The following is a 25846-nucleotide window of genomic DNA, read 5'->3' on the forward strand; positions in this document are numbered from 1 at the left end:
TACACCCTTGCAGTGCTCTTCCCGCCGTTTGCTTTCAACCAAAGGAGAAAGGCCGCCGTTCTCCAGGCCTTAAACTTTTAAGGTGCTTAAAAGTTTAAGCATGAAACGATGAAAACCCGGTCATTATCATCAATCAGTAAAATCCCTACAGGCCGAACTCGAAACTTGGACATTATGCTGATAACACTTAGCTTTCGTCAACATCTCAGAGGTGGAAGTCAGAGCTCCGCGCAATGCAAGCAATGTCCCGGCCGGAACAGGTGCTCTAAATAATAAAACATAAATTTATGAAGCTTTGAGGCACGAAAATTTTCCTTGAGGAATTTTAACAATCGAGGTACTCGTATTATTTGAGGAATCGTTTCAGCCCTAGTTGCGTCAGTGTTTTCTTTCTGGAGTTGAAAGTGCTCACAATCGTCCATCAGTGTGGGACCACACCCTCTGAGCCTGGCTTGGCCTTGGTGAATAGGGTATGGGCGTGATGAATTGATTGCATGATGCAAAGCTTAGTTTTATCTCTTATCTTAGATTTCTGAATCTTGTTTGAGTGAAACAGCCTTCAGATGTGGACCCGACAGAGCCACTCTGGCATGTTGTAGAGCAAGAGAATCAATCGCATCATGAAAGTGCAAGAAAAAAAATCTGTGAATCTTTGTTTACATCTGGTTGAAGCCACGCCCCAAAGAATCAAGGTGCGTCTGGCTTTAATAAAGTTATAGATGAGTGTGGGCATATTTTATCCTATTTATTTATTTGTTTGTATTTTGTGACTTTCGGTTTCTCGCTTATTTTCACTCATTTAATTGTTTTGTTGATGAACACTTTGCTGGACGGCAAATTTCTCTATGACTGTTAAAAACCTGGTTGTAAGTATTTTTCTTAAACAGCCAGGTACGACAGAAATGTGTTTAAATAAGTTTATGAAATGACTGAAACTGGTCATGGAAATACTTCCCTTCTGTTAGTTGCCTCTGAAGTTGCAAAGAGTTTGGGGACTGTTAATCAACCAAACCCAGACAGACAATATTCCAATGCTTGTTAACAATTTCTGCCTTTGACTTTATAGGCTACATAAAGATCCTGGAGGAATAAGGTTTATATTTTTAGTTTTTACTGCCTTTGTAGCTTTCCACCGGTCCTTCGCTAGCACAGCAGCTTGATTTATTTATTAATCTTAACATAAATAGATAGACAAATCACTGAATAGTTTAAGATAATTCGTTTTCAATACATCTTAATGTATTTTCTTTGAAGAATATTTTGATCCACCTGCATTGTGTATCATTTGGTTACTAGGAAAAATCTGACCTTTGACTTAAAGATTTCTTTTGTTATGACATCACGCCACTGAAGGCATAAACCATTGTGCATGAAGTTGCCAGGAACTCAACTGAACTGAGATTAGGGATGCATAGAAACTTGGAAATGAAGGTTTTATTGCACAGGAAGCGTCGTTTCATTGCTGGTTTTATCTTGACTCTAATTCTCTTCACTGACAATATCTTCAACTCTTGCTTATTCTCCCCTCCTTCATCTAGGGTGTTGGTGCAGGAAAGGCTTCAGTACTCATTTACTATTATGTCATTATAACAAAATGACTCAAAGATGTATCATACTGATTATGGAAAAACTACACCCTGGACAGTCCTGCATGTTCCTTTCAAACAGGTTTGAAAACTGATACATTGTAAAAATCCAAAATGGATGTTATTAGCAATCAGATTAAGCAAGCAAGTTTAGTTGTGCTCACTGTGGCTGCCTGTGGGAGCATTTATGAAGAAAGTTAAGAACAGTTGCTTTTATTTTATATTTACTGGTGATTTATTTATTTTCTTGTTTTTGTAAATAATACTCAGGGTATATGCAATAAGCTTTACTTGGGACAAAATATATTTTTGGCATATCTAAGAAGTGCAGTTTCCAAATGTTAAATACAACAAATAAAGGCAAGCAGTGGCGTTCTCCATGGTTCTAATTGAGGTCCAACTCTTTCTACCGATCATCAGGGGGAATCATCAGGACATAGTATTAATTATCACAGCTGTGCTGATGACAGACCGCTCTGCATTTCTGAGTGTCCTAACTTAGGGTGGCCAGATTTTGATTTCTGAAAAATCACATGACTTTCTTTACCAAGGCCTGAAACGCTTGTCATACTCTGTACACTTAAAGAAGACTTTTGAGCTTAACATATTTAGTGTTCTGAAAGCACATCATATAACGATTGCAATATTTACATACATTTAAAACATGTTCTATGCTAATTTAACTATTCTCTTATACATGAGAAAGAATAGTTAAAGCTGCAGTATGTAACTTTTATAAAACGTATCTTGCTACATGATATTGAGCTCCTCTAAAAATAACAGTGGATAAAGAGCTTTTATATACCAGTAAGTCGTTTCTCTGCCATTAGCATATGGAGCGGTGAGTACACGAGGATGATTGACAGCCCTAAGACCCTCCTCCTGGCTTTGATTGGTTGTTTTTGGTTGGGAGTGGCGCATGTCTTCAGATGGCAATAGAAGCTCAATGACTACAATTTTCTGCTCAATCTGACTTCTAATTGTATCAGTTGTGGTGTTTAAAATTTTTCAGCTTAGAAACCTGTTTGTAATGCCATTCTGCCTTGTCGATGGCGTAACTTTCCCATTATCAGAATGATCCTCCGAATGCCTTCGATTTATTTTATGTTGACGTGAGATGGGTGTTTAAACCACCTTTCCTCCCCCCAACATCCAAGCTGAAGTTGAAATAGAGGAAGCATTGTAGAGAACATCGTGGAAAAGAGAAAGTTAATATAAGTGAGTTCTGTAATCGAGGAGCAATTACAGCTATACATCAGAGGACATGAAGCTTTCATTTCTCACTCAGAGTTAAGTTTAGTAATCAATCCCTCCCTAATCTCAGCTATCAGCTGTTTGATTGCTTTCATAGACATGGACATTTATTAGGGTGTGATTTTATTGATATATGTCTATGATTGACTGATGTCATAACAGAGGACATTTTATAATCAAAGGTCAGATTGTACCAAACAGGGTGGAACTCGTCCCACCCTTGTGTTGGCAACCAAATGTCTATAATTATACATGAGTGTAGAATATTCTGAGATACAATAGATTGACTTACTCTGAATCACTCATAATAAACAATTTAATAAGGTTTTGTATAATAAATAAAGCCTGTAAAGTATTCTACTTTTAACAGAAGAAAGGTGGACCAGCAATAAAAGCAAGAGAAATCACATGACCAAACCTGAAGCAGGAGTTTTTAGGTTTCATCCTGGGTTTACTTTACATCTCTGTTCTTTCATTCGTGGACATTTGAGATGTTAAAACTATTCCCTGTTGATCCCAACAAAAAGGCAACATATATATATATATTTCACACACTTACTGATATCAGAGGACCTGGTTATGTAAATGCTCTTCTGTAAGAGAGATTTAATATATATTTTTGTGTAAAAAATTACTTTTAAACAGCTTAGCTAATAAGGTCTCTGGGATATGGTGACCTGATAGGAGCATTTAAATTGCAGATATTCAATATTATTATATTATTTAAGTTCTACTTTACCCCTAAATGTTTAATTCAGGGAGCTTTCAGTGACCGTCGCCCTATTTATCTATACAAGCAAAATACCAACCGACTAGAAACCCATTAGGCTTCAAACACCGTCTGACCTGAACAGCTGCAAGCTGATTTCCACTTCTTCACCTTGTGCCTCTACAGTTCTGGTCAGACTTATTTATAAACAGTTAACTTGCTATCTTAAGGCCAATTACCTCTTGCACAGTCACGGTTTCCATTCTGGTCATAAACGTGTCAAAACGGCTGCACTAAATGATTTAGGTGACACAATCTCTGCTCTGGACTCTGGTCAGCATCGTGCTGCAATTTTCATTGATTCAGCAAAAGCTATTGATTCAGTTTATCATTCTATTTTAATAAAAATACTAATCAGCCTTGGGATTGATTTTGTTGTGGCTTTAAAACTACAATACCTGTCAGAGTGCAGTAGTAATTGAATACTTTGTTTTTTTGTTTCCAAAGGACACCCTCATTGGTAAAATATCTATGATTCCTTTATTTGATACTAATGACAAAATTGATCAAAGGAAGTCTCAAAAAATGGGATATAATCTATCATTCCAACATTCGATTTATTATCAATTCCCCTGTTTTACATACAAAGATTTACAACACATTGTTGGTAAATGTTGTCCTCTTCCCCATCTCCTTTTATGTGTTTAGCACATTCAGCCACATTGTAAATAAGAAACTGTTCTTAATGTTTTGCCTGGTGAAATAAAGATTCAACTAACTAGTTTTCATGGCCAGCAAAAGGGCCATTAAAAGTGGATGTAACTTTGTCATCTGATGGCCCTCTGTAGGTGAACACAAAGCACAAAATAACATCGCGACTTCATTGTTTAGCACATATATAATTTTGTTTTAAAATCTGTTGAATGACTTATTGCAAACATTCTCATTTAATTTGATTTTAATCCCAAACATACAACGTATCCTTGTGATACAAAGCTTGAGTTGAATAATAACGGTCATATTACACAAAAAAACATAAAAATGTGTAATATTAGCCAAAATACACCAGAACATGGTTATGAAAGGATTTTTAAATGTATTGACACATGCATGTCTGTTTAAGAGACAGTTAAGCTGGTTCCAGTCTTAAATGCTGGGTTATAATCTTTTGCTGACATCTGCTGTCATGAAAAAGGAATTTCAAGCTTATAAACACCTTCAATGTATCTTTAGCCAGTTTAGGCACAAAACTTTGTCTTCAATCTAAATATCTTGCTTTTTAATTAGATTCTGTTTTAATTTTTGTACTGCTTTCTCCTGTAGGCAGAGTATCGGTTGGTTCTGAAAATACATAATTTGGATAAAGGAAATAAACATCATAAAATGGCAAAAAGATTAATTTCAACAATAAATTAAAATGACTAAAATGGCATCGTAACTCCTGCACCAGACTGAAATTGCAACAGATAGATGCATGGCAGGATAATGGCATACTGTGGTAACTGACAGTTTATTATGATGAGGTTTGTTGTTCCCAAATTGATATTCTTGATGAAATTCATTAAAGCACACTACTGACACTAATCCATACAGCTGCATATGGATGTCTTTATAAGAAAAATTTGCACTGGTTTGCTAATAGAGGAGTGAAGTACCCTAATGACAGTGAATCTTTACAGTGGAAATGAAAGAAGCAAGAAGTAAAAACATGAAAAAGATAAAAACACAAAAGACTAAATGATTTCAACTTCTGTAGAGCAGCTCCCTCTGGTGGAGAAAATTACAAAGGACACCTGGATTTTAATTTCTGAATTTTTTGATTTATAATAAATATTTTGGTTGAATGAATTGACAAACATTTCTCCTATGTAAATGTTGTGATAGTTTATTTAATGGCTTGATGCATAACTTCATCTATTCAATTTTTAAAAGTGTTTCTTGCTGTTATTTCAGAGTTATATTCAACAAAAAAGATTAAAGTTCCTTTTTAAAATAATATATTGAACATAATTTTTATTAAGTATAAACTTTTATGCATATAAACATTCCAATGAGAAGATAACTAGATAATCTCTGATTTGCAGCTTGTCAGTTAATGGCTATGTCACTTGATATAGCCATTAATATCATGGCTTTATCATTTAGCCATGATATATAGCCATATGTCATGTCATGATATATAGCCATGATATGTCATGATATATAGCCATTAACTGACTAAGACAAAAACCAACACAAACATTGCTATAAATATTACAAACTATTGGACTTACTTGCTAAATAATTTCATTTCTACACTTCTATTACATATTTTACACCAGGGGGTTCCAATGAATTGCACTAACTTGGGAAAAACACCACTATAGGAATTTGTGAAGCGATTCAGCTTTCCTCTTCTTATTTAAAGTAAAAGTTTAGTAAAAGTTTGGCTGGCCTCTGATCTGAGCGTAAGGGTTTGTGGTTCGGTACTGAGGGAATGTGCTGTTTCCGGACTGGAGCTTTTCATAAGGGTTGATTTTGGGTCGACTCTGGGAGAATGAAAACATGTCATCTTGGTAGTCGTTGAATCGCTGCAGTAGAGAAGAAAATATATAAGGACTCGTGAGTGAACAAAGAACAGATGTTTGTTTACGCGACGCTTCATGCAGAAATATACCTACCGAGTTTCTCCCTGAAGATACCAAGTTTTGTCGGCTGTTGGTCGGAGTCATCTCCAGGTTGGTCTTGCCAGCCCAGTTGCTGCTGGTATTTGCCCGTGGGATTCGAGGGAACCCAGAATTTGCCAGGCTGTTTGCTGGCTCTTTGATCCAGGTGTAAAATTCATTGCTGCTGCTGTAGGGCGGTGGAGGTTTGACAAAGGAAGGGGTTTGTTTGGATTTCCAAAGGTCTTCCTCTTTGCTCTTGGAGCCTTTGTTCTTTAATCTGAAAAAAGAATAACAGAGTTCTGCAACTGTCTCTGTCCTATGTTGTGTTTGTAGCTAGATTTCTATTGTTATCTGCAATTAATTTCTAAACCTTTACTTTAAAATGACCTTGCACACCGAGCAGCTTTAGAAAAAACATACAAGGCAAAGGTGGTTATAAAAGTCTCTAAGGTGTTAAATGAACAGGGTCCAAACTTACTTTTTCAGTACAAATGGCTGAGCGATCAATCCAACGATCATCAGGAATCCAAGGACAGAGCCAACGATCACAACGATCAACAACGTTTCTAACACACAACAAAGAAGCCGTCCATGATGAGTCTCAGGCTTTACAGGGTCACAAAGCAATTTTAGAAAGAATTTTACCTTAAAATGGAAAATTTGATTATATAAATTTCTCAAAGTGACATTTTATTAGAGGGAATATTCACTTGGGTAAAAAAAAAAAAAAAAAAACCCAAACAAAGAAAAACTATTAAACTACTTTTTATTTTTTGTTTTGTGTTCATATTAGTTTGGTAACTTTTAAAAAAAAGTTTTTGTGACCCAGTGACCTTTGCACAGCTAGTACCGTCTAGAAAAAAGGAAAAGAAAAGCAGCAAAAAGCCCCAGGTCAGGACTGGCTCTGCCCTGAGTCATGTGGTGCCCCCATTATAACACCTATTAGAAATATATTCCTCAGCTACTCTGTGTCTGTGGCCCAATTCTGAAATTTGACTGTTTTTGTTTAGAAACATTTGCTTGAAGCTTTAGCCTCCCGCTCTCTCTGTGCTGCCTGGATTTCTGGATCTCGGATTACTTTACATTAAAATCATCTTTTATTCACTCCAACCTGGGTCCTCAGCGTCTGCCTCACTCCCTCTCTACCACAGATCACGACTCTACATGACACACCAACCAGAGCAGCTTTTCCAATCTGAGTTGCACTTGCAAAATATTCTGCTGCTGTCAATTTAACAGAAAATACAGTGACGCGTTAGAACAATTTTGTAGACTACAACTGGCTTGTGAGGATTAACAAGCTTCTAAAGGGCAACTTCAATATTTTTGAATGAATCTGTTCTGTGCATGAAGCAGGAATTCTGCATTTTGAATGAGCTAAAATGTGCAGCTTTGCAAACAGTTTCTTTAGATGACAATACAATTCAGAATTTTGACAATATCCTAAAGACATAAAAATTAACGTCTTGATGAATATGCTTAAATGTCACTTCTGTATACTCACCGTCCTCACAGTTAAAACCCATACGGCCAAAGTCACATCTGAAACAAAGTGCATAATTTAACTTAAAACTGTTGGACTTGCAGACAACATTGCGCCAACCAGTTCGTAAGTCTATTGACTTACGGTTTGCATGCGTCGCCCTCAGCTTTCTCACCAGCAGGACATGCTAAAGTGCAGAAAGTTACACTACAGTCAATGCTCAGTGACACATTTCAGCTCTGTTGATATGAAATATCCTTACCCAGGCATAATTTGTCAGTGTAACCTGTGTTAATGTAGCCGTAGTTACACTTGCATGTCAAAAGTCCATTTGTATGGTTGCAGGTTGAAGATGTTGTGTCACAAACAGTGGGATTGCAAGCGTCTTTATCTTCAAATGGGAAAGAAAAAGGATGATGAGATCAGAAAACAAAACTTTCACATATAATCAAGAACATCCCTGAAAGCTGCATTCTTCAGAACGTCTTCAGACATGAAATTATTACACAAATCATGAAATTTGTCACTGACATCATTTCTATATTTTGTGCATGTTGTGGTGCCATTCATGTTGAGAATGTTTAAAATAAATTAGTAACAGAAGAAACCAAAGGACAAAACTCTAGTGGAAGAAATGGTTTGTGTTTAATATAACACATTTTCTGCAAAATAACTGTAATTAATGTATTGTATGTAGAATAAAAGAGACATAAATTAGACTGGAATCTTCAGAATAAGAACATATTTGTGTAAAACCCACTTTCAGAACTTTGTGCCAGTGGACAGGTGTCACAGGCAACCTTTCCCATCGTCTCTTGTACAGTTTCTTCTGTTATATCAGAAGTTACTTTGTAGAATATTTCTACTGATGCTTCAACGTTGTTTGTCAGTGACCTGGTGTTTGCTTTATTTTCCCTATGTGGAAAAATGTCACAATTAAGGAAGATTGCACTAAAAAGTGGATTAGTTTACGTCACACTGTAAGTATTCGCTAATTGACTCTGAAATTCACCTTAGCTCCAGCACTAAAGATGAAATGTATCCATTGTTTTCACCACTGAACTGTTTGTCAATCTGTGTATTAAAAATAACATTTTAGTGAACACTGTTATGTATAGGTAAAGAACAAGAACAAAATATATTTTAATTTAATATTAAGTGCAATACAGGTGACACCAGAATTACGCCCCAATATTTTTTTAAGTACGATTTTTGGGTTAAAATAAAATACAGGGAAAGATACATGGGTGCTTACCTCATCAGTAACGTCTTTAGCAGTCTCCTTAAATATTTGTGAAGTTTTGTCGGCCATTTTGTCATTATATGCTCTTTTCAAGACCAGCGCTTGTGGGAAAGTCTTGGCTATTTGGGAAAAAAAAAGATTATTGTCAGAAACTTCCACAAAAATCTCACACAAACATTTAAGTAATTTAAATTTTAAAATGACAATTTACCACAATATCACATTTTTCAATTAAATATCTATAAAAAACCAGTTATATTACAATTAATCTGGTTAAGTTACGATTAAACTGATATATCCTATTACTACTACTACTGATGTCATTTCAATAAATAAAATCATGGCTAGAAAACCAGCTACTAAATCTAATGTCAAACTGTACTGTTAAAAACATTAACACTGAAAGGGAAAAAACACATATGAACTTTAGGATTCAAAATAATTAATGGTTGGAGTTTATATTGTTTCTTTACACATACAAAATATAAATCAGCAAATTGTGTTGTAGGTATATACCACAAAAAACAAAAAAAAAAAACAAAAATGGATATTATATTTTTTCTTAAGAAAGAATATTTCCAGCATTTAAAAAGAACAAGGTAGAAGTCAGTATTTGAAAATAAAAAAACATTATTTTGATATTTCTTTTTATCTAAATGAGGAAGTCCACTTTGAAACGCCTTACAAATCCCAACAATGATCAGCAGGGGGCAGCAACGAACGCTCTAAATTTATGCCTCTATTTGAGTCCTTTAAAGAGACACAGAAACAAGGGATAGATAATTACTTCTTTAACGTTGCTTTAGTGAAGTAAGGCCATTCATACAGTCAAATTAAAAGAGCTCAAACCTCCCACTCTCACCCAAAATCCTGATTCTATTGCTTTAATGGACAGAGTTCCCACGTCACTTCGGTGACACGCTGCAATAAAATGTACAATACTGTCTTGCTTCACAGGTTTCTACACTAAGCTAAAGAAAAAAATAAGCATATTCCCATGTTCCTTTATACTCAGATACTCACATTTGTCACAGCCTCGATCCTGATAATAAAATTCACCAGCCACGCACAAGCACAGGTAAGTCAGGCCAGCACGCTCTTCACAGGTGCTTCCTCTGAAGCATGGGTTTGAAGCACACGCACCTTGATAATTATGACAAAATGATGAACATGCCATGAAAAAACTTCATCATTTTGGTAAATTACAGGTAACTTATTTTATGTAAGTAGTGCTTTCTAAATATTATATGTATTTGTAAAGACATTGAATTACTTGGAGGTTCTGTAGTTCCAGGTTGTGGTGCTGTGGAGGAAGCATTTGTTGAGAAAGATTCTGTGCTTGGTGAAAGACTTGGACCCTGCGTTGGTGGAGTTTCTGTTTCTAGAGTAGCTGTTGACACTGTTGTAGGTGTTGAAGGTTTTATTGGTGTTGAAGCTGTTGTAGTTTCTGTGGTTGGTCCAGATGTTGGAGGTTTTGTTGTTGAAACTGTTGTAGTTTCTGTGGTTGGTCCAGATGTTGGAGGTTTTGTTGTTGAAGCTGTTGTAGCTTCTGTGGTTGGTCCAGATGTTGGAGGTTTTGTTGTTGAAACTGTTGTAGCATCTGTGGTTGGTCCAGATGTTGGAGGTTTTGTTGTGGTTGGTCCAGATGTTGGAGGTTTTGTTGTTGAAGCTGTTGTAGCTTCTGTGGTTGGTCCAGATGTTGGAGGTTTTGTTGTTGAAGCCGTTGTAGCTTCTGTGGTTGGTCCAGATGTTGGAGGTTTTGTTGTTGAAGCTGTTGTTGTTGTATGTGTGGTGGTCAGATTTGGAGTTTGTTGTCCAGAAGCTGTTGTAGCTTCTGTGGTTGGTCCAGATGTTGGAGGTTTTGTTGTTGAAGCTGTTGTAGTTTCTGTGGTTGGTCCAGATGTTGGAGGTTTTGTTGTTGAAGCTGTTGTAGCTTCTGTGGTTGGTCCAGATGTTGGAGGTTTTGTTGTTGAACTGTTGTAGCATCTGTGGTTGGTCCAGATGTTGGAGTTTTGTTGTGGTTGGTCCAGATGTTGGAGGTTTTGTTGTTGAAGCTGTTGTAGCTTCTGTGGTTGGTCCAGATGTTGGAGGTTTTGTTGTTGAAGCCGTTGTAGCTTCTGTGGTTGGTCCAGATGTTGGAGGTTTTGTTGTTGAAGCTGTTGTAGCATCTGTGGTTGGTCCAGATGTTGGAGGTTTTGTTGTTGAAGCTGTTGTAGCTTCTGTGGTTGGTCCAGATGTTGGAGGTTTTGTTGTTGAAGCCGTTGTAGCTTCTGTGGTTGGTCCAGATGTCAGAGGTTTTGTTGTGGTTGGTCCAGATGTTGGTGGTTTTGTTGTTGAAGCTGTTGTAGCGTCTGTGGTTGGTCCAGATGTTGGTGGTTTTGTTGTTGAAGCTGTTGTAGCTTCTGTGGTTGGTCCAGATGTTGGAGGTTTTGTTGTTGAAGCTGTTGTAGCTTCTGTAGTTGGTCCAGATGTTGGTGGTTTTGTTGTGGTTGGTTCAGATGTTGGAGGTTTTGTTGTTGAAGCTGTTGTAGTTTCTGTGGTTGGTCCAGATGTTGGAGGTTTTGTTGTTGAAGCTGTTGTAGTTTCTGTGGTTGGTCCAGATGTTGGAGGTTTTGTTGTTGAAGCTGTTGTAGTTTCTGTGGTTGGTCCAGATGTTGGAGGTTTTGTTGTTGAAGCTGTTGTAGCGTCTGTGGTTGGTCCAGATGTTGGAGGTTTTGTTGTTGAAGCTGTTGTAGTTTCTGTGGTTGGTCCAGATGTTGGAGGTTTTGTTGTTGAAACTGTTGTAGTTTCTGTGGTTGGTGCAGATGATGTTGATGTTGAAGCTGTTGTAGTTTCTGTGGTTGGTGCAGATGATGTTGATGTTGAAGCTGTTGTAGTTTCTGTGGTTGGTGCAGATGATGTTGATGTTGAAGCTGTTGTAGTTTTTCTGTGGTTGGTGCAGATGATGTTGATGTTGAAGCTGTTGTAGTTTCTGTGGTTGGTGCAGATGATGTTGATGTTGAAGCTGTTGTAGTTTCTGTGGTTGGTGCAGATGTTAGAGGTTTTGTTGTTGAAACTGTTGTGGTTTCTGTGGTTGGTGCAGATGATGTTGATGTTGAAGCTGTTGTAGTTTCTGTGGTTGGTGCAGATGATGTTGATGTTGAAGCTGTTGTAGTTTTGTGGTTGGTGCAGATGATGTTGATGTTGAAGCTGTTGTAGTTTCTGTGGTTGGTGCAGATGATGTTGATGTTGAAGCTGTTGTAGTTTCTGTGGTTGGTGCAGATGATGTTGATGTTGAAGTTGTTGTAGTTTCTGTGGTTGGTGCAGATGATGTTGATGTTGAAGCTGTTGTAGTTTCTGTGGTTGGTGCAGATGATGTTGATGTTGAAGCTGTTGTAGTTTCTGTGGTTGGTGCAGATGATGTTGATGTTGAAGTTGTTGTAGTTTCTGTGGTTGGTCCAGATGTTGGAGGTTTTGATGTCATGGAATGTGTTGATCCAGCTGTGGTAGACACAGGAGGTTCTGTTGTTGATGTAGCTTCTGTCGTTGCTGTCGTTGTAATACTTATGTTAGCATTCATTCATTGACACAGTTTTGTTCATTTCAAATAAAAGAGTTGCTTGAATCTGGTCTCCATATTTTTTTGCATATTATTATTGTCACTTACTGTAAATTTCCTGTTTTTCATTTTCAATACACCTGCACATTTTGTATGTTTTTTTCAATTTAACTTACACAGTTGTTAGTTTGTACTAGATTACACAATTTATAATAACTGAACAGTATTTATGTTGAAAATTCACCCTTACTATACCGATTGTTTTATTTTATTTTGTTTCTGACTGTTTTATACTCCAGTGTTCGGCAAATCTACTTGCTTTGACCACTGATCATTGTTGTGCTGGAATTTCTCTACTGTGACACAATAAAGGATATTTATTTCTATTTTATTATATTAGCTTCCAGATTCTAAAAAAGTATATATGGTTATGAGTCAGCCATTATTTAAAAAGTGTTTCTGTTTAAATAAAGATACATGATTAATGATTGACAGTTTGAATACTGATAAACTAAGATACGGTAATCACTTTCGGGTGAATCATTTAGGAGCTAAATAGTGAACTTGCACAACAACTAAGTTTATAGCTCAGTACTTTTGGCAATAACATGTGACATAGACGATAACTTTTGAAACAAAAATCCAAAAGTCACTAAATGAAAAGCAAGAGAAGCTGTATCGCCTTTAAACAATAAAACTTTTCTGATTTTCAAACATTAGTCATTTTTAATGAACTAATGTCTGCTTAAACCTAAACTCTAAATTTGAAGTAATTATGACAACCACTTTTACTGTTCATTTTTCATCCTAACAGACGTTCGGATTTTGATTTATTTTTTCTTTTTCTCTCAGTTTGAGGCAATTATTTAAAAAGTTATCATGGTTGTGTCCATTATGTTACCAAGGTTTATTTTAGTACAAAATAATCTAAATATTTTCCAAATTATATAATTAATTTGTTAAACTGTCCCTTCATCTGTATCACTTATAAACAGGACTAGAAAGTAACATTTTACATTTACTCATGTAACTAAATTTAAGTACAATTTGTCTGTATTTGTTGCTAAAGCTTCAAGCAAACCTGAAATTTTACTTCCACCTAAGCATGTTTTCAGTAATGTATTTTACTCAATTATATTAAAATTAGATCCATTTATGAGTTAAAATGACAAAATTTAAATCAGTTGGAGATCAATGTGTTCTAATTCTCTTTTGTGGAATCCACAATCAGCACTTTCCATTCATGAAATATTTTCTAAGTAGCTTCCGCTTAAAATGAAAGTTCAGCTTTAACTTGACTAACGTTTTACAGTGGCAACTTGTATTTCATCCAAGTAATTGTACTTTTATTATTTCTTGTGCTCTTTCCATTTCTCCCTATAAGTCTTTATAGACCACAGCTATTTCTGCATTAATTAATGGAAGACCAAACATTATCGTTATTATATAACGAGGACAAAAAACAAATAAAGAATCAAAGTAGTACAGAAAAAAGGTGCTGCTACTACTTCTGAACGAAATGATAGAAATATAGTATATAAAAACATTAATGCTTACCAGCAGTGGCTACAACAAGCCAAAGGATGAACAACAAGCCAGTCAATGTTTTAACCATTATTAAAATAAAGAAATAAACTCGAAGGTTAAAATCCCACAAAAAGACTAAAAGCAGTCCGAGCTATGAGTGGATGATACCTGAGAGATTAGAAGCCTGAGATGAATGTGAAATCAACCTTTACTGTCATGCTATGGCCACACCTCCTGGGGCATTGCAGGGTACTAAATGTGTTAAAAAAACAAACAAACAAAACCTCAAAAGCCAGATCTTTTTCAAAAGCAATGGTTTTTATTTGTGCTCCATCATAAACTGTTTTTGCCACATGATTTAAGAACAAGTGAATGTTTTACTGGTCACAAGGCGATTAGTAAATCAAATCAATGTGTACATCAAAATGTGGATGTGCCATAACTTTCTCCAGCTGAGCAGAAACAAAACTGAAGTTATTGTCTTCGGACCTGAAGAGGAACGATCTAGAGTCAATGCACAGCTAGAAACTCCAGATCTGCCTCAAAATGTGGCCTGAGTGATGGACTCTGACCTGAACCTTCAGAGTCATATGAAGACAGATACAAAGTCGACCTTCTACCACCTGGAGATCATTTCCAGGATTAGAGGACTAACATCTTGGTAACATCTAGAGAAACTCATTCACATGTTTAGTTTTAGTCTCATTGATTACTGCATCAATGTGACAAAAAATAAATAAGTCCTCCACCTGCAGCTGATCCAGAATCCTGCGGCTGGTGTTTTCATTAAAACCAGGAAGATAGAAGACATCACAGCAGCACAGACAAAAATTAGCAAATTCAGATGTTTAGGAAATTAGTACAAATAGGTAACTTTGCCGAATGAACACTTTTCTGAGTCAAATTTCTTCAATATAAAGCTTATTAAACTGATACCTGCACTTGATATTGTAAATTCAATATATGCTGTAATAGGATAAGGTACTTTCAGTGGCAATATTTGTGTTTACTGTTGTCTTTATGTGTCCAAATGACACAGAAGGCTCAGCAGGGAGAACATAACAGAACAACAAAACTTTGTACAAATTTCACAGTATTCGTCAAGTTTGTTTCTCGCTTATTCCAGCAACAAGGCAGTTCAAAGTGCTTTACATCATAAAAACATTATATAGCCATCAGTTATAAAACAAGCCATAAACATTGCTTATGTATGTATCTCACACAGTTTTGGTTAAAGCAATCTTGTTCTTGAGTCTGTAAAGTTACTGACAGTGAATAGAGTATTTAGAAATTTTACTGAAGAAAGAGTAGCAGCGCTTCCTAATGACATCATTTAAGTTATTAGTGTAGTAAACTACTCCTAAAAGTACATTTTTCCCCCACAAAGGATTTTAAGAGTCAGTAACTGCCATGGAGAGTTGTAGCTTACCTTATAGTTGAGACATAATTAGTCACATTTAGTCAATTACATTTACTTCAGCAACTTTTCGAAAAAAGAAAATTTACGTTTAGGACTGTTTTTAGTACAGTGCTCTTTTTTATTTGATTTGAGTAATTTTATTATGCAGTATTGCTACTCTTAATTGAGTAAAAATTCTGGATTTTCTACTCATTGGATGAAAAGCAAACATGTTTAAACCAAAACTTCACCAGACACAGACACACACCAGCGGTTTTTGTTAAAATCTTATAGGTTTTATATAAAAGAAAAAAATGTGGAAAAGTTTTATTTTGCCTCATTTTGCTATTTTTTTGTTGCTTAAATAAATTATTGTCATTTTGTTCCTTAAAGTGTCCAAATGTGTCTTATCTTATTCATTGGTGGTAGAGGTTTGTCCTTTAACCGATGACTCAGCTGTATTCTCACTCATTCTGCACGATTACTAAACTGTAATTTCCCCTATAAAATTGGAGAAAACTGAAATGAGATATTGTATAAACACACCAAAGTACTACATAAACATGTCAAACATTCAGGTGCTTTCTTTATGGACTGACTAAAGCTTGTCATGGAAATATTTATCAATGGGTCAAAGGTGTCAGGGATGAATGATTACACTCCTTGTCAGTTGTTTATTGCTGTTACTCTGTCCTCTGTTAACACTGAAATAATTTTAAGATTGATTTAGTCACTAACATTATGAAAACACTCACAAATTACCACTGAATTGCTTACTATAATGTATTTGTAACAGGTCTCAATATTGAAGGATAGTTTAGCCCACTGATTATTTATCATTACAGACATTTGGTTACAAGGAAAACAGGGTGGGACTACATGAAGTTACTCAATCACCTACAATAAAATGATAAATATATGCCTAAATAAATGTGCATAAAGCTGGTATGAACTCAATTAAATGATTGACTGCTGAGATTAGGAATTAATTACAAAGAAATGAATGTTTTAATGGGATCTGAAGTGTTGAGGAATTGCAGCTCATTTGATTCTCTTTGCATTTATACTCTCTTCAACTCTTGCTCCATTTCAACATCATTTTGGGTGTTGGTGGAAAAAAAGCAGGTTTAAACACTCATATCATGTTATGTCATCATCACTCGATAACTTGCATGTACTCCACGTATCATCCTGGCCAAAGGCTGCAGCGCTCATTCCATTACTCACATTGAAGTGGAGTTTGTTGCTATCAGCTTCCGAAGAAAATCAACAGACGTGGATCATATTTATCTACTTCTGTCACTCCAGGAAGTTGCAGTAAATTTTCAGTGCACCGTGCCTCTGGTATGGCACAGACCGACCAGTGAATGGGTGAGTTTGATGCGAGAACTTATTCATCAAATGTGTTTCCGTCTCCCGTTTCGCTCATTGACTCTTTTTTGGAAAAGCCAAAGACCACCTCAGGAAAGCATCATTCATTTTGCGTTTATTGCAAAATTGAGGAGAGTATTTGGAATTTTGATTTTTCCTTCAGATTATACTAATGCGATGCTCAGGTAAAGAAAAATAATGTTTGAAACACAGCTGCAGAAGAAAGGAGTGCAGACAAAATCATCCAATAAACCTAAACACAAATAAACACAAAGTCTTTGTGATGCTTATTAAAACTGTCCCACAATTAATTTTTTCCCCTCTACTGTATAAATTAAACATCCCTGCTTTCCTCTCACAAGCTAAAAATTAATCACTAATAATTGGTTAATATTTACTGATGTTTCATGCATAAATTAAACCCAAAGATTACATAAAATTTACAGGATCACGTATTAAACATGGTTATTATGAAGATGTTTTTTCACTGAGTTGATTTAAATGTCAGCAGAAAATAATCGTAATTAACAAAAATAAAGGCTTGAAAACATCAGTACGAGTGTAATTGATCTAAATGATGCTAAACTCAGAGATTATGAATGTATTGTTTTTATTGAAGAGAGAATTTTGACCTAAACTGTCTGAATCAGAGGTAGAAACATTAAAATTATGTTTTTGTGTCCAAGATACTTTTTATAAAACATTTGAAACTTGAAAATCAGCAATCCAATCTTTATTAACCCATATAAAAATTTGAAATACAGGTTATCTCTGATTTAAAGCTTTTCAGTTAAATCCATCACATGAAGAAATAAAAAAAAATGATACAAGCATTACTGAATATTGTAAACTATTGGAATTATATTATAAAGGATTTTACTATATAAAATATATTGAAATATGATGAACATCTTCACATTCAGAAATTTTCAGCTCATCTCATTTAACAAAACTTAGCTAAACATAAAACTGAGACTCAAATTAAAATGCTGAGCAAAAAAACAACTGTAATAAATTCATAGATGAACACAAAGAAAATTAAACATGGTATAAATTGTTCATGCAGGATACAGAACGACAGGCGACTCAGAATACAAGAATGTAAAAGATTTAAATAATGAGAGACAGATTGGTTTATCACAGCGTATAGGATAGAAGTCACACATCAACAGCTAAAAGTATTAAAGGCACACGATACAATAATATCTACTACATTACATTGCACGTCTTAGCTGATATGCTTCTGTTTATATCAGGGGGTTACAATGAATTGTTGTCACTTGGGGAAAACACCGTGGTAGGAACCCCTGAAGTGATTCAGCTTCCCTCTCCTTAAGTATAGTAAGGGTTTGTCTGGCTTCGGGTCTGAGCGTAAGGGTTTGAGGCTCGGTTCTGGGAATAAGGGTTGCTCTTGGGTTGGATCTCCTCGTAAGGGTGGTTTCTGGGTCGATTCTGGGAGTACGAGTACATGTCATCTTGGTTGTCGTTGAGTCGCTGCAGCAGAGAAGAAGAGACGTAATGATTTGTAAGTGAAATAAGCACAGATGTTTGTGTTCTCGTGCAGAGGCGTACCCACCGAGTTAATGCCTGAAGGAATCAAGTTTTGCCGACTGTTGCTCGGAGTCATCTCCAGGTTGGTCCTGCTATCCCAGTTGCTGTTGGCTGTGGCCCGTGGGATTCGAGGGGCCCCAAAATTTGTTGGCTCTTTAACTGAAGCGGAAAAGTCGTTGCTGTTGCCATTGCCGTAGGATAGTGGGGCCTTGGCAATAGAATGACTTTGATAGGGTTTTCCAATGTCTTCCTCTTTTGCCTTGGAGCTTTTCTTCTTGGATCTGAAAGAAAGAATAATATTTTTTAAAAACTGCAACAGTGTTTGTCCTGTTGAGTTTAAACTTGCATACATAGCATAGCTTGCAGTCTGTTGCAAAAATATGAATGCAATTTTAGAGAAAAAGGTGATTGTAAAAGTCACTAAGGTGAAAAAATGAAGAGTTCAAACTTACTTTTTCACTACCAATGGCAAAGCGATCAATGCAGCGATCAGCAGAAATCCGATGATACAGCAAACGATCACAACGATCAACAACGTATCTAACAAACAGAGAAACAGTCAATAATTAGTCTCAGCCTTTTTATGGTCCTGATCCAACAGGATCACATTTGAGAGATCATTCTGTCTCAAATTTGAAGATTTGATTTTAAATATTGTATTATAGCTTTAGAGGGAACATTCACTTGGCTAAGAACTACTTTTATTTTCTTTAGTATATGCTTATGTGTTCGATATTTTTTTTTACATAAAGGCCTTTGTTGCACTAGTGAAATTTATTTGCTAGTTGCTGCACAATATTGGAGAGAAAGAAGAAGACATGCAGCTAACGGCTGAAGGCCAGCATTAGAACCAGTGTTGAAAACTGTTTTCTGTTTAACACAGTTATGATTCTTCAAATCTTTTTATTTGTTTTAAACATGTAATTACAACAATGAAACAAAAACAAAATGGCAACAGGTGCTGACACCATATATGTAACAGGAAGAAGGAGTAGGGAGGATGGATAGAAGGAGGTTTGGAGGGGAGGAAGGGAGGGCAGGTGGAGCGCTTTATGCTCGCTTCTCAGAGTTATTGGCCCAGTTCTAAAACTGTATCTTTTTTTCTCCTCTCAAAATAACAGATAGAAATGATTTAATTTACACATGGATTATTGTATGCTGAATTGTAATTGGATGCTTGTTATAATTCCTCCCCTCGAGCAAATATAAAAACGAACATATTCATGAGCATGCTTTGATTTTCACTATGGTATACTCACTGTCCTTGCAGTTGAAACCAGTATAACCAAAGTGACAGCTGGAAAAAAAAAAAACATAGTTTAACTTGAAACTGATGGACTTGCAGAGAACCATAAAGCCAGGCGGTTAGGTTGATGCACTTACTTTACGCATTTGTTGTCCACAACTCCCTGACCACTGGGACATGCTAAAGTACAGAAAGTTACACCACAGTTAGAGCTCAGACAAAGATTTCAACTCTCTTGATTGTTATATTTTCTTACCCACGCATAAGTTTTCACTGTAATCTGTTTCTATAAAGCCACTTTTACAGGCGCATTTGAAACTGCCTTCTGTAGGACTGCACGTTGAAGACGAAGTGTCACATGGATTGGAATCACAAAGGGTTTTGACTTTTGAATGGGACACAAAAAAAGGTTGATAGCATCAGAAAACTTCATAATGCAGACATAAAATCAAGAACATCACTGATAACTAAATTCCTCAGAACATCTTCAGAATTAAAGTCTAGACTGAAATCCTGACATTTGACACCTCCAACCATGTTTTGATTATTCAGTGGTGCCATGCCTGTTGAAAATGTTGAAAATGAGTGTGTAGTAACACAAAACCTAAGAGAGAACTAAACCACACTGGAAGAAATAAAAAATAAGAATAAGAATAAAATAAAAAAGAAAAATAAACAGCTTTAATATCACATATTTCTGATTAATATAACAGATATTCTGGGAGACAAGTGTAATGAATGTGCCATATGCACATAGAATTCTGCCTTTTTTATAGAATAAAAGAAAGTTAAGCTACATTAGAATCCCCAGAATAAGTGCACATTTATATAAAACCCACCTGTAAAGCTTCCTGCTAGTGGACTGCCTTCCACTATTACTTTTACATCATTTGCAGTGATTTCACTTGAGTCATAGACAATGTTTACTGATGCTTCAATAAAGGATTGTGACCTCTCTTTTGTTTCTTTTCTCCTGGAAAAATGTCATAATTAAGGAAAATTGCAATAAGCAGTGGATTAGTCTATGTCACACTGTAGAGAAAACACAGTACACTATTGTATAGAAAATACGGTTTTGAAACTTACCTGAGCTCCAGCACTTCAATTCCAAGATATCCGGATTTACCTTCAAATTGTTTGCTAACCTGTTTATTAGAAATAATATTCCAGTGAACAGTGTTCTATTTAGGCAATATATATAGACATAGAACAAAATGTCTTAATTTAATTGTAAGGGCAAGACAGACAAAACCAGTATTATTCTGTGAGACATTTGGGGCAAAATTAAACAAAGGGAAAGATGAATTAGTGCTTACCTCAGAGTGAATATTCATAGAAATTTCCAAAAAAATTTTAGATGTTTTGTCAGCCATATCAGGCAGAAATTCTTTCTCCCAGACTAACAGTCCAGGGAAGACCTTTGCTATTTAGGAAAATAAGATCATTGTAAGAACATTTCCACAAAAATCACAGGAACAAATAAATATATTCAAGTAATTTAAGTTTTCAAATGACAGTTTGCTATAGTATCTAATTTGTCATTGAAATGTCTCCCAAAAGTCAGTTAATTACTTTTGGTCTAATAACCAACCCCATTAGCCCAGCAACTGGTGACAACAAAACTGAATTAAGAAAAAAATCTCATTACTATTTTATTTAAAACAAGTATTGTCCAAATCAAATGATGCTACTTCCACCACTGCTGTTACTTCTAAATTGAGTCACTGCTTGAAATCCATATACTAATTATGATTTTGTCTAAATATTTAAAATAATTAGCACTGAAGTGGCCAAAATGCAGCTGAACAATATGGTTCAAAATGATTCATTATGGGAGTGACTACGTTGTTTTTGATCTTAGAAAAACACATAATATGGTGCATTTGTTAGCGGCTCTGTTTCATGGTTTGCTAAGCCATGGAACAAATATACAAGATGCTCATTGAAGTTATTTTTCAAGGAAATATAATTTCCCAACTTGATTTAGAAAACATTACTATGCAGATATCAGTAATGTCATAATTATGCATTTAAAAGTCACAATTATGAAAGTTATTGGCAGGATTTTTTAAAAATATGTTTCAGTTGTCAAAGTTAGAATACATAGTTTAAAAATTATATTATTTACAATATTAGTAAAATCCTTACTTTCACAGGTATAATTTCTGGTTTCTACATAATCATTATGAGATTAAAATTGATATAAAATGTACAGTCATAATTTTAAGGTTCATATTCATGATCATAAGTTTAAAAGTCACAGTTTTGACAAGAATTTTATGTTCAGTGAAAACTTTGAAATTTAAAGCTCTAAGGGCTAAGATTCAAAGTTATAAATATGAGATAAAAAGTTCAGTTATTTTGGCTTCATAAGTTATTATGAGAATATGTGAAAAACCATTAAGTTTTATAATGACTGAAATGTAAGTAGACTATGTCATATGAAAGCTTTGAATTATAACCTAACTAGTTATATTAATTAATTTTGATCGAAAGGAAACAAATATTTTTTCCTTTCGTTCCATGGAACGGTCCATTTGTATATGGACTCCTCTGATAAAGCCTTGCTCACCCTTTGGCCACCCCTTGAAAAAAAGTCTAGCTCCGCCACTCAGTTGATGAACTGAAATGAAATCCCTTTTGAAAGGCGCTAAAAATTCTCAGAATGACCAGCAGGGGGCTGCCACTTGGGTTTCAAAAGAATGTCAATCTCCGAGTCCTATTTATAACAGGCAATAAAGCAAATAATCTAGATCACTACTTCTTTAACTTGTATACTTATATAGTCAAATTCAACATATTGTGATAATCCCCAAACCAAAGAATGACATTAAAACTGCCTAGTCTGTTCAGACTGTTTACTGAAGCCAGCTTGTGAATATCCTAACTTCTTTTGGTGACATTCTGCAACAAGATTTTTTCATCTTGTCTATCTGCACAGGTTCCTACACTTAATTATAAGAAGCACCAGATTGCTTTCCAGATACATACTCCTTAGGCAGAATGGATGGCTATAAGCTTCACCAGGACGACACAAGCAATAGAAAGTCTGGTTGAATCGTTCCTCACAGGTGCTTCCAACAGGACATGGGTTTGAACCACAAACACCTTGATAATTATGACAAGAACCACAAACACACAATGTAAGAATTTTATATTTCAAGTAAAGTATTTTAATTAAGCAATGTTTTCTAAATGATTTTATCTTTTTGTAAAGTATCTGAATTACCTGGAGGTTTTGGAGTTCCAGGTAATGGTGTGGAGGGAGCGTTCGTTTGGGGGGATCCTGTGTTCGGTGAAACACTTGAACCCTCTGTTGGGGGAGATTCTGTTGATGCAGATCCTGTTGAAGCAGTTCCTGTTGATACAGATCCTGTTGATGGAGATCCTGTTGAAGCAGTTCCTGTTGATGCAGATCCTGTTGATACAGATTCTGTTGAAGCAGTTCCTGTTGATGGAGATCCTGTTGGTAGAGTTCCTGGTGATGCAGATTCTGTTGATGCAGATTCTGTTGAAACTGGAAATGGTGTTGTTATTGTATTTGATATAGCCACTGTTGTTGTGGTTGCTGTGTAAACAGATGTTAGCTTTTCATTAGTTCCAGGTTATAAAACATGTGTTGCCGTTGCTATCAATCCGTCATGATTTAAAGAAAATGCTTCAGTTTAACTAACGATACCTGAATTCTTTGCTTCGTAACTAATCGATAACAAATTTAGCTGAATCATTTAGGAGGTTACGTTTTTTTAGGGGGTGTTTGTCTCTGTTATGTTTTCTTCCACAACAACTAAATATAAAGCTTCCAGTATTGCTTTTGGTAATAAAACATAGTACAGATTATTATTCTGAACGAAAAATCCACATAAGATTATGGTCACTGAAATAACTGCAGCAGAAGCAGTATCGCCTTTAAAGAGTGAACCCTTTCAGATTTCAGACACTACCCATTTTTAAATAAATATAGTTGCCTGTACATCAAACCTGTAAATTGCCTTAACATAATTAGGCAAACTCAATTTATTCATTTTTTTCCTTAAGTAAATTTTAATTCCTTCGGTTTGAGGCCATCGATTAAATTAAACAATAACCATGGACGCGTTCGATATGTCGCCAGGGGTTATTTCAGTTACAAGCTAATAAATTCGATTAATATTTTGTAAGAGAAATAATCCAGCTGTTAAACTGTTGCTTCACCTGCTTTGTTGTAGTCTTTATAGACAGTTTCTGCTTTAATGGAAGAGCAAACACTATTTTAACTGCATAAGCACAAAATGATCAAGCTAGTACAGAAAAAGATGTTTCCCTTTTCAGCTACTTCCAACCAAGACGATTTAAAGATAGGATATAAAAGAATGACTACTTACCAACAGTGGCTACAGCAATACAAAAGAGGAATGCCACAATCAATGCTTTAGCCATTGTTCCAAAAATAAAATAAAGGTCAATATCCCAGAAAAATACTAAAAGTAGTTCAGTCTATGTGTGGATGACACTTTAAAGGTTGGGAACCTAAGATGAATGTGAAATTATGCCTGACAGTGAAGTTTTAATCAGTAACCACACCTCCTGGGTGTAGTCACTGGCCACTAAATGTCTTCCAGAAAAAACCCCACAGGCCATGTTTTTCTGTTTTTTTATTTCCTTATTGTTATCCAATATCATAAACCGTCTCTGGCACAGATTTTCAGAAGAGCTAAAAGTATGTCACTGGTTGAAGTTGAAGGAAATCTCTCAGGGTAAATTCACCACACTTGATGTCCGTTAGGATAAAAATCAGCAACAAAAATGTTAAATCACTCTTGAGTTATTCATCTAGACCAAACAGTCCACCAAGTTCTTTACATTCGCATAAAAGTGTATGAAAATAAAAAGATGTATCGATCAGGGTAAAAGTCTTCTCACTTTATTGATACATTTTTCTCTATATTAAGGAATAACTTTTTTTTGTTGTCATTTATGTTTTGTCTTCAGAAGCTTAAAATAATGTTTTCTTTATACCTGAGGCAGGTGAAGGGTCAAGACGTTGTAGTTTTTTTGTTTTTTTTTTCCCAGACTCAGATATAGTTGAAAGGATTTTTCGAACCAGGTGTCATGTAAAGAGTTCATGTGAGATCTGCTCAAGATATGAAGCTGTAAGTAACAGACACAGTTATAAAATTACACATCAGCAAGAGAATAACGACTAAAATCTTTTAATGTAAGAAGGAAACATAAAGTGCAGCAATCCTAGTATTTTCTTCTATTTATCGCTATGTAAATGAATATCCATTAATCTTGTCCTGTGAATATTTATCCCTCATTGATTCTCCTTGAGGTTGCAAAGAGTTTGGAGAATGTTGTACAACCAAACCCAAAGAGACATTATAGCAACACTGGTTACTAAAATCAGGCATTCTCTGACTTTTGAGGACAGATTTGTTTTTCATGCTGTTACACTCCTTTTCTCACGCATATCTCTGACTTGGACTTTATAGGTTACAGAAAGATGTTAATAATAAACCAGAGGAACAAATATTTCATTCCTTGTCAGTTGTTTAATGGTTTTATAACTCTCCCATGTGTCCTTCCTTAACACTCAGGTCTTTTTAAGCTTGATTTATTTAATAATCTACACGAGAATACAATCACAAATCATCACTAATATATGTTTTTCATAATAAGTTTTAAAATATTGAAGGATATTTTGACCAACTTACTTCCAGTGTCATCACAGACATTTAGTTACCAGTAAAACAGGGTGTGACTGACCTTTGATTTTAAGACGACTTATATTGTGAAAGGAGGCAATGACGAGCATAAACAGATAAAAATATAACTAAATAAAATGTATGAAGTTGAAATGAACTCAATTAAATTATTGTTTACTGAGAATAAGAGTGCACACAAAGTGGGAAATTAAACTCCTGCATCATTTCTACGTCGTCCATGGTGATGGTGGAAACAAAGATGACTTTTCCTCCACACCCATTCAAATCCTCATTTACGTCACCATCACAAAATTGCTTGAAGGTGTTCTACGTGTCATGCTGACCATAGGGAAGGTTTATCCTTGACACAGTTGCAAGTCTTTCCACACAGCTTTCAAAAGGTGATGAACTGTAACCATCACAAACTGACAGGATTAAAAGATGAAAATTTGGAAAAATTAGGAGAAAGAATTACTTAAAGGGAGTATCTGGGTTCTCCCTGTGCATGGTGGGTTCTCTCCGGGTGCTCCGGCTTCCTCCCACAATCCAAAACCATGACTGTTAGAATAATTGGTCTCTCTAAATTCTTCCTAAGTGTGAGCATGTG

General features: G+C 35.5%; 3 protein-coding genes across 3 annotated transcripts; all 3 read right to left on the bottom strand.

Annotated features, from left to right (window-relative positions):
- Positions 1 to 4147: 4147 nt before the first annotated feature.
- On the bottom strand, positions 4148 to 10691 carry LOC129353349 (protein HEG homolog 1-like). The gene is made up of 11 exons (XM_055022632.1): positions 10194 to 10691; positions 9944 to 10063; positions 8933 to 9039; positions 8690 to 8751; positions 8438 to 8592; positions 7940 to 8068; positions 7822 to 7864; positions 7699 to 7736; positions 6673 to 6760; positions 6210 to 6471; positions 4148 to 6119 (listed from the first exon to the last, which is right to left on the bottom strand). Exons 3-11 carry the CDS (start codon positions 8987 to 8989, stop codon positions 5964 to 5966), a joined length of 990 nt encoding a protein of 329 aa, XP_054878607.1. The 5' UTR covers positions 8990 to 9039; positions 9944 to 10063; positions 10194 to 10691; the 3' UTR covers positions 4148 to 5963.
- On the bottom strand, positions 9660 to 12376 carry LOC129353333 (mucin-2-like; the record flags this gene model as incomplete). The annotated part of the gene is made up of 2 exons (XM_055022610.1): positions 9660 to 9670; positions 10510 to 12376. Coding segments are annotated over 2 exons (1878 nt in total), but the record flags the coding sequence as incomplete, so codon positions are not given.
- Positions 12377 to 17348: 4972 nt separating this feature from the next.
- On the bottom strand, positions 17349 to 24080 carry LOC129353352 (mucin-13-like). Its single transcript, XM_055022636.1, has 12 exons — positions 23917 to 24080; positions 22782 to 23069; positions 22544 to 22660; positions 20869 to 20975; positions 20639 to 20697; positions 20392 to 20525; positions 19809 to 19937; positions 19690 to 19732; positions 19566 to 19603; positions 18759 to 18846; positions 18332 to 18587; positions 17349 to 18249 (listed from the first exon to the last, which is right to left on the bottom strand). The coding sequence occupies exons 1-12, from the start codon at positions 23969 to 23971 to the stop codon at positions 18088 to 18090; spliced, it is 1476 nt and encodes a 491-aa protein (XP_054878611.1). The 5' UTR covers positions 23972 to 24080; the 3' UTR covers positions 17349 to 18087.
- Between the last annotated feature and the right edge of the window lie 1766 nt (positions 24081 to 25846).

The sequence above is a fragment of the Poeciliopsis prolifica genome, unplaced genomic scaffold (genome assembly GCF_027474105.1).
Source record: "Poeciliopsis prolifica strain line A6 unplaced genomic scaffold, Auburn_PproV2 SCAFFOLD088, whole genome shotgun sequence".
NCBI classification, from domain to species: domain Eukaryota; kingdom Metazoa; phylum Chordata; class Actinopteri; order Cyprinodontiformes; family Poeciliidae; genus Poeciliopsis; species Poeciliopsis prolifica.

Bases quoted from the DNA above. Each gene is read 5' to 3' on its own strand.
- LOC129353349 (XM_055022632.1), bottom strand. From the start codon at position 8,989: ATGGCCGACAAAACTTCACAAATATTTAAGGAGACTGCTAAAGACGTT. The intron at 8,752-8,932 runs GTAAGCACCCAT...TTTAATACACAG, and splicing joins CTAAAGACGTTACTGATGAG to ATTGACAAACAGTTCAGTGG. The intron at 8,593-8,689 runs GTGAATTTCAGA...TTTTCCACATAG, and splicing joins TCTTTAGTGCTGGAGCTAAG to GGAAAATAAAGCAAACACCA.
- LOC129353352 (XM_055022636.1), bottom strand. From the start codon at position 23,971: ATGGCTAAAGCATTGATTGTGGCATTCCTCTTTTGTATTGCTGTAGCC. The intron at 20,526-20,638 runs GTAAGTTTCAAA...ACATTTTTCCAG, and splicing joins ATTGAAGTGCTGGAGCTCAG to GAGAAAAGAAACAAAAGAGA. The intron at 19,604-19,689 runs GTAAGTGCATCA...TTTTTTTTCCAG, and splicing joins GTGGACAACAAATGCGTAAA to CTGTCACTTTGGTTATACTG.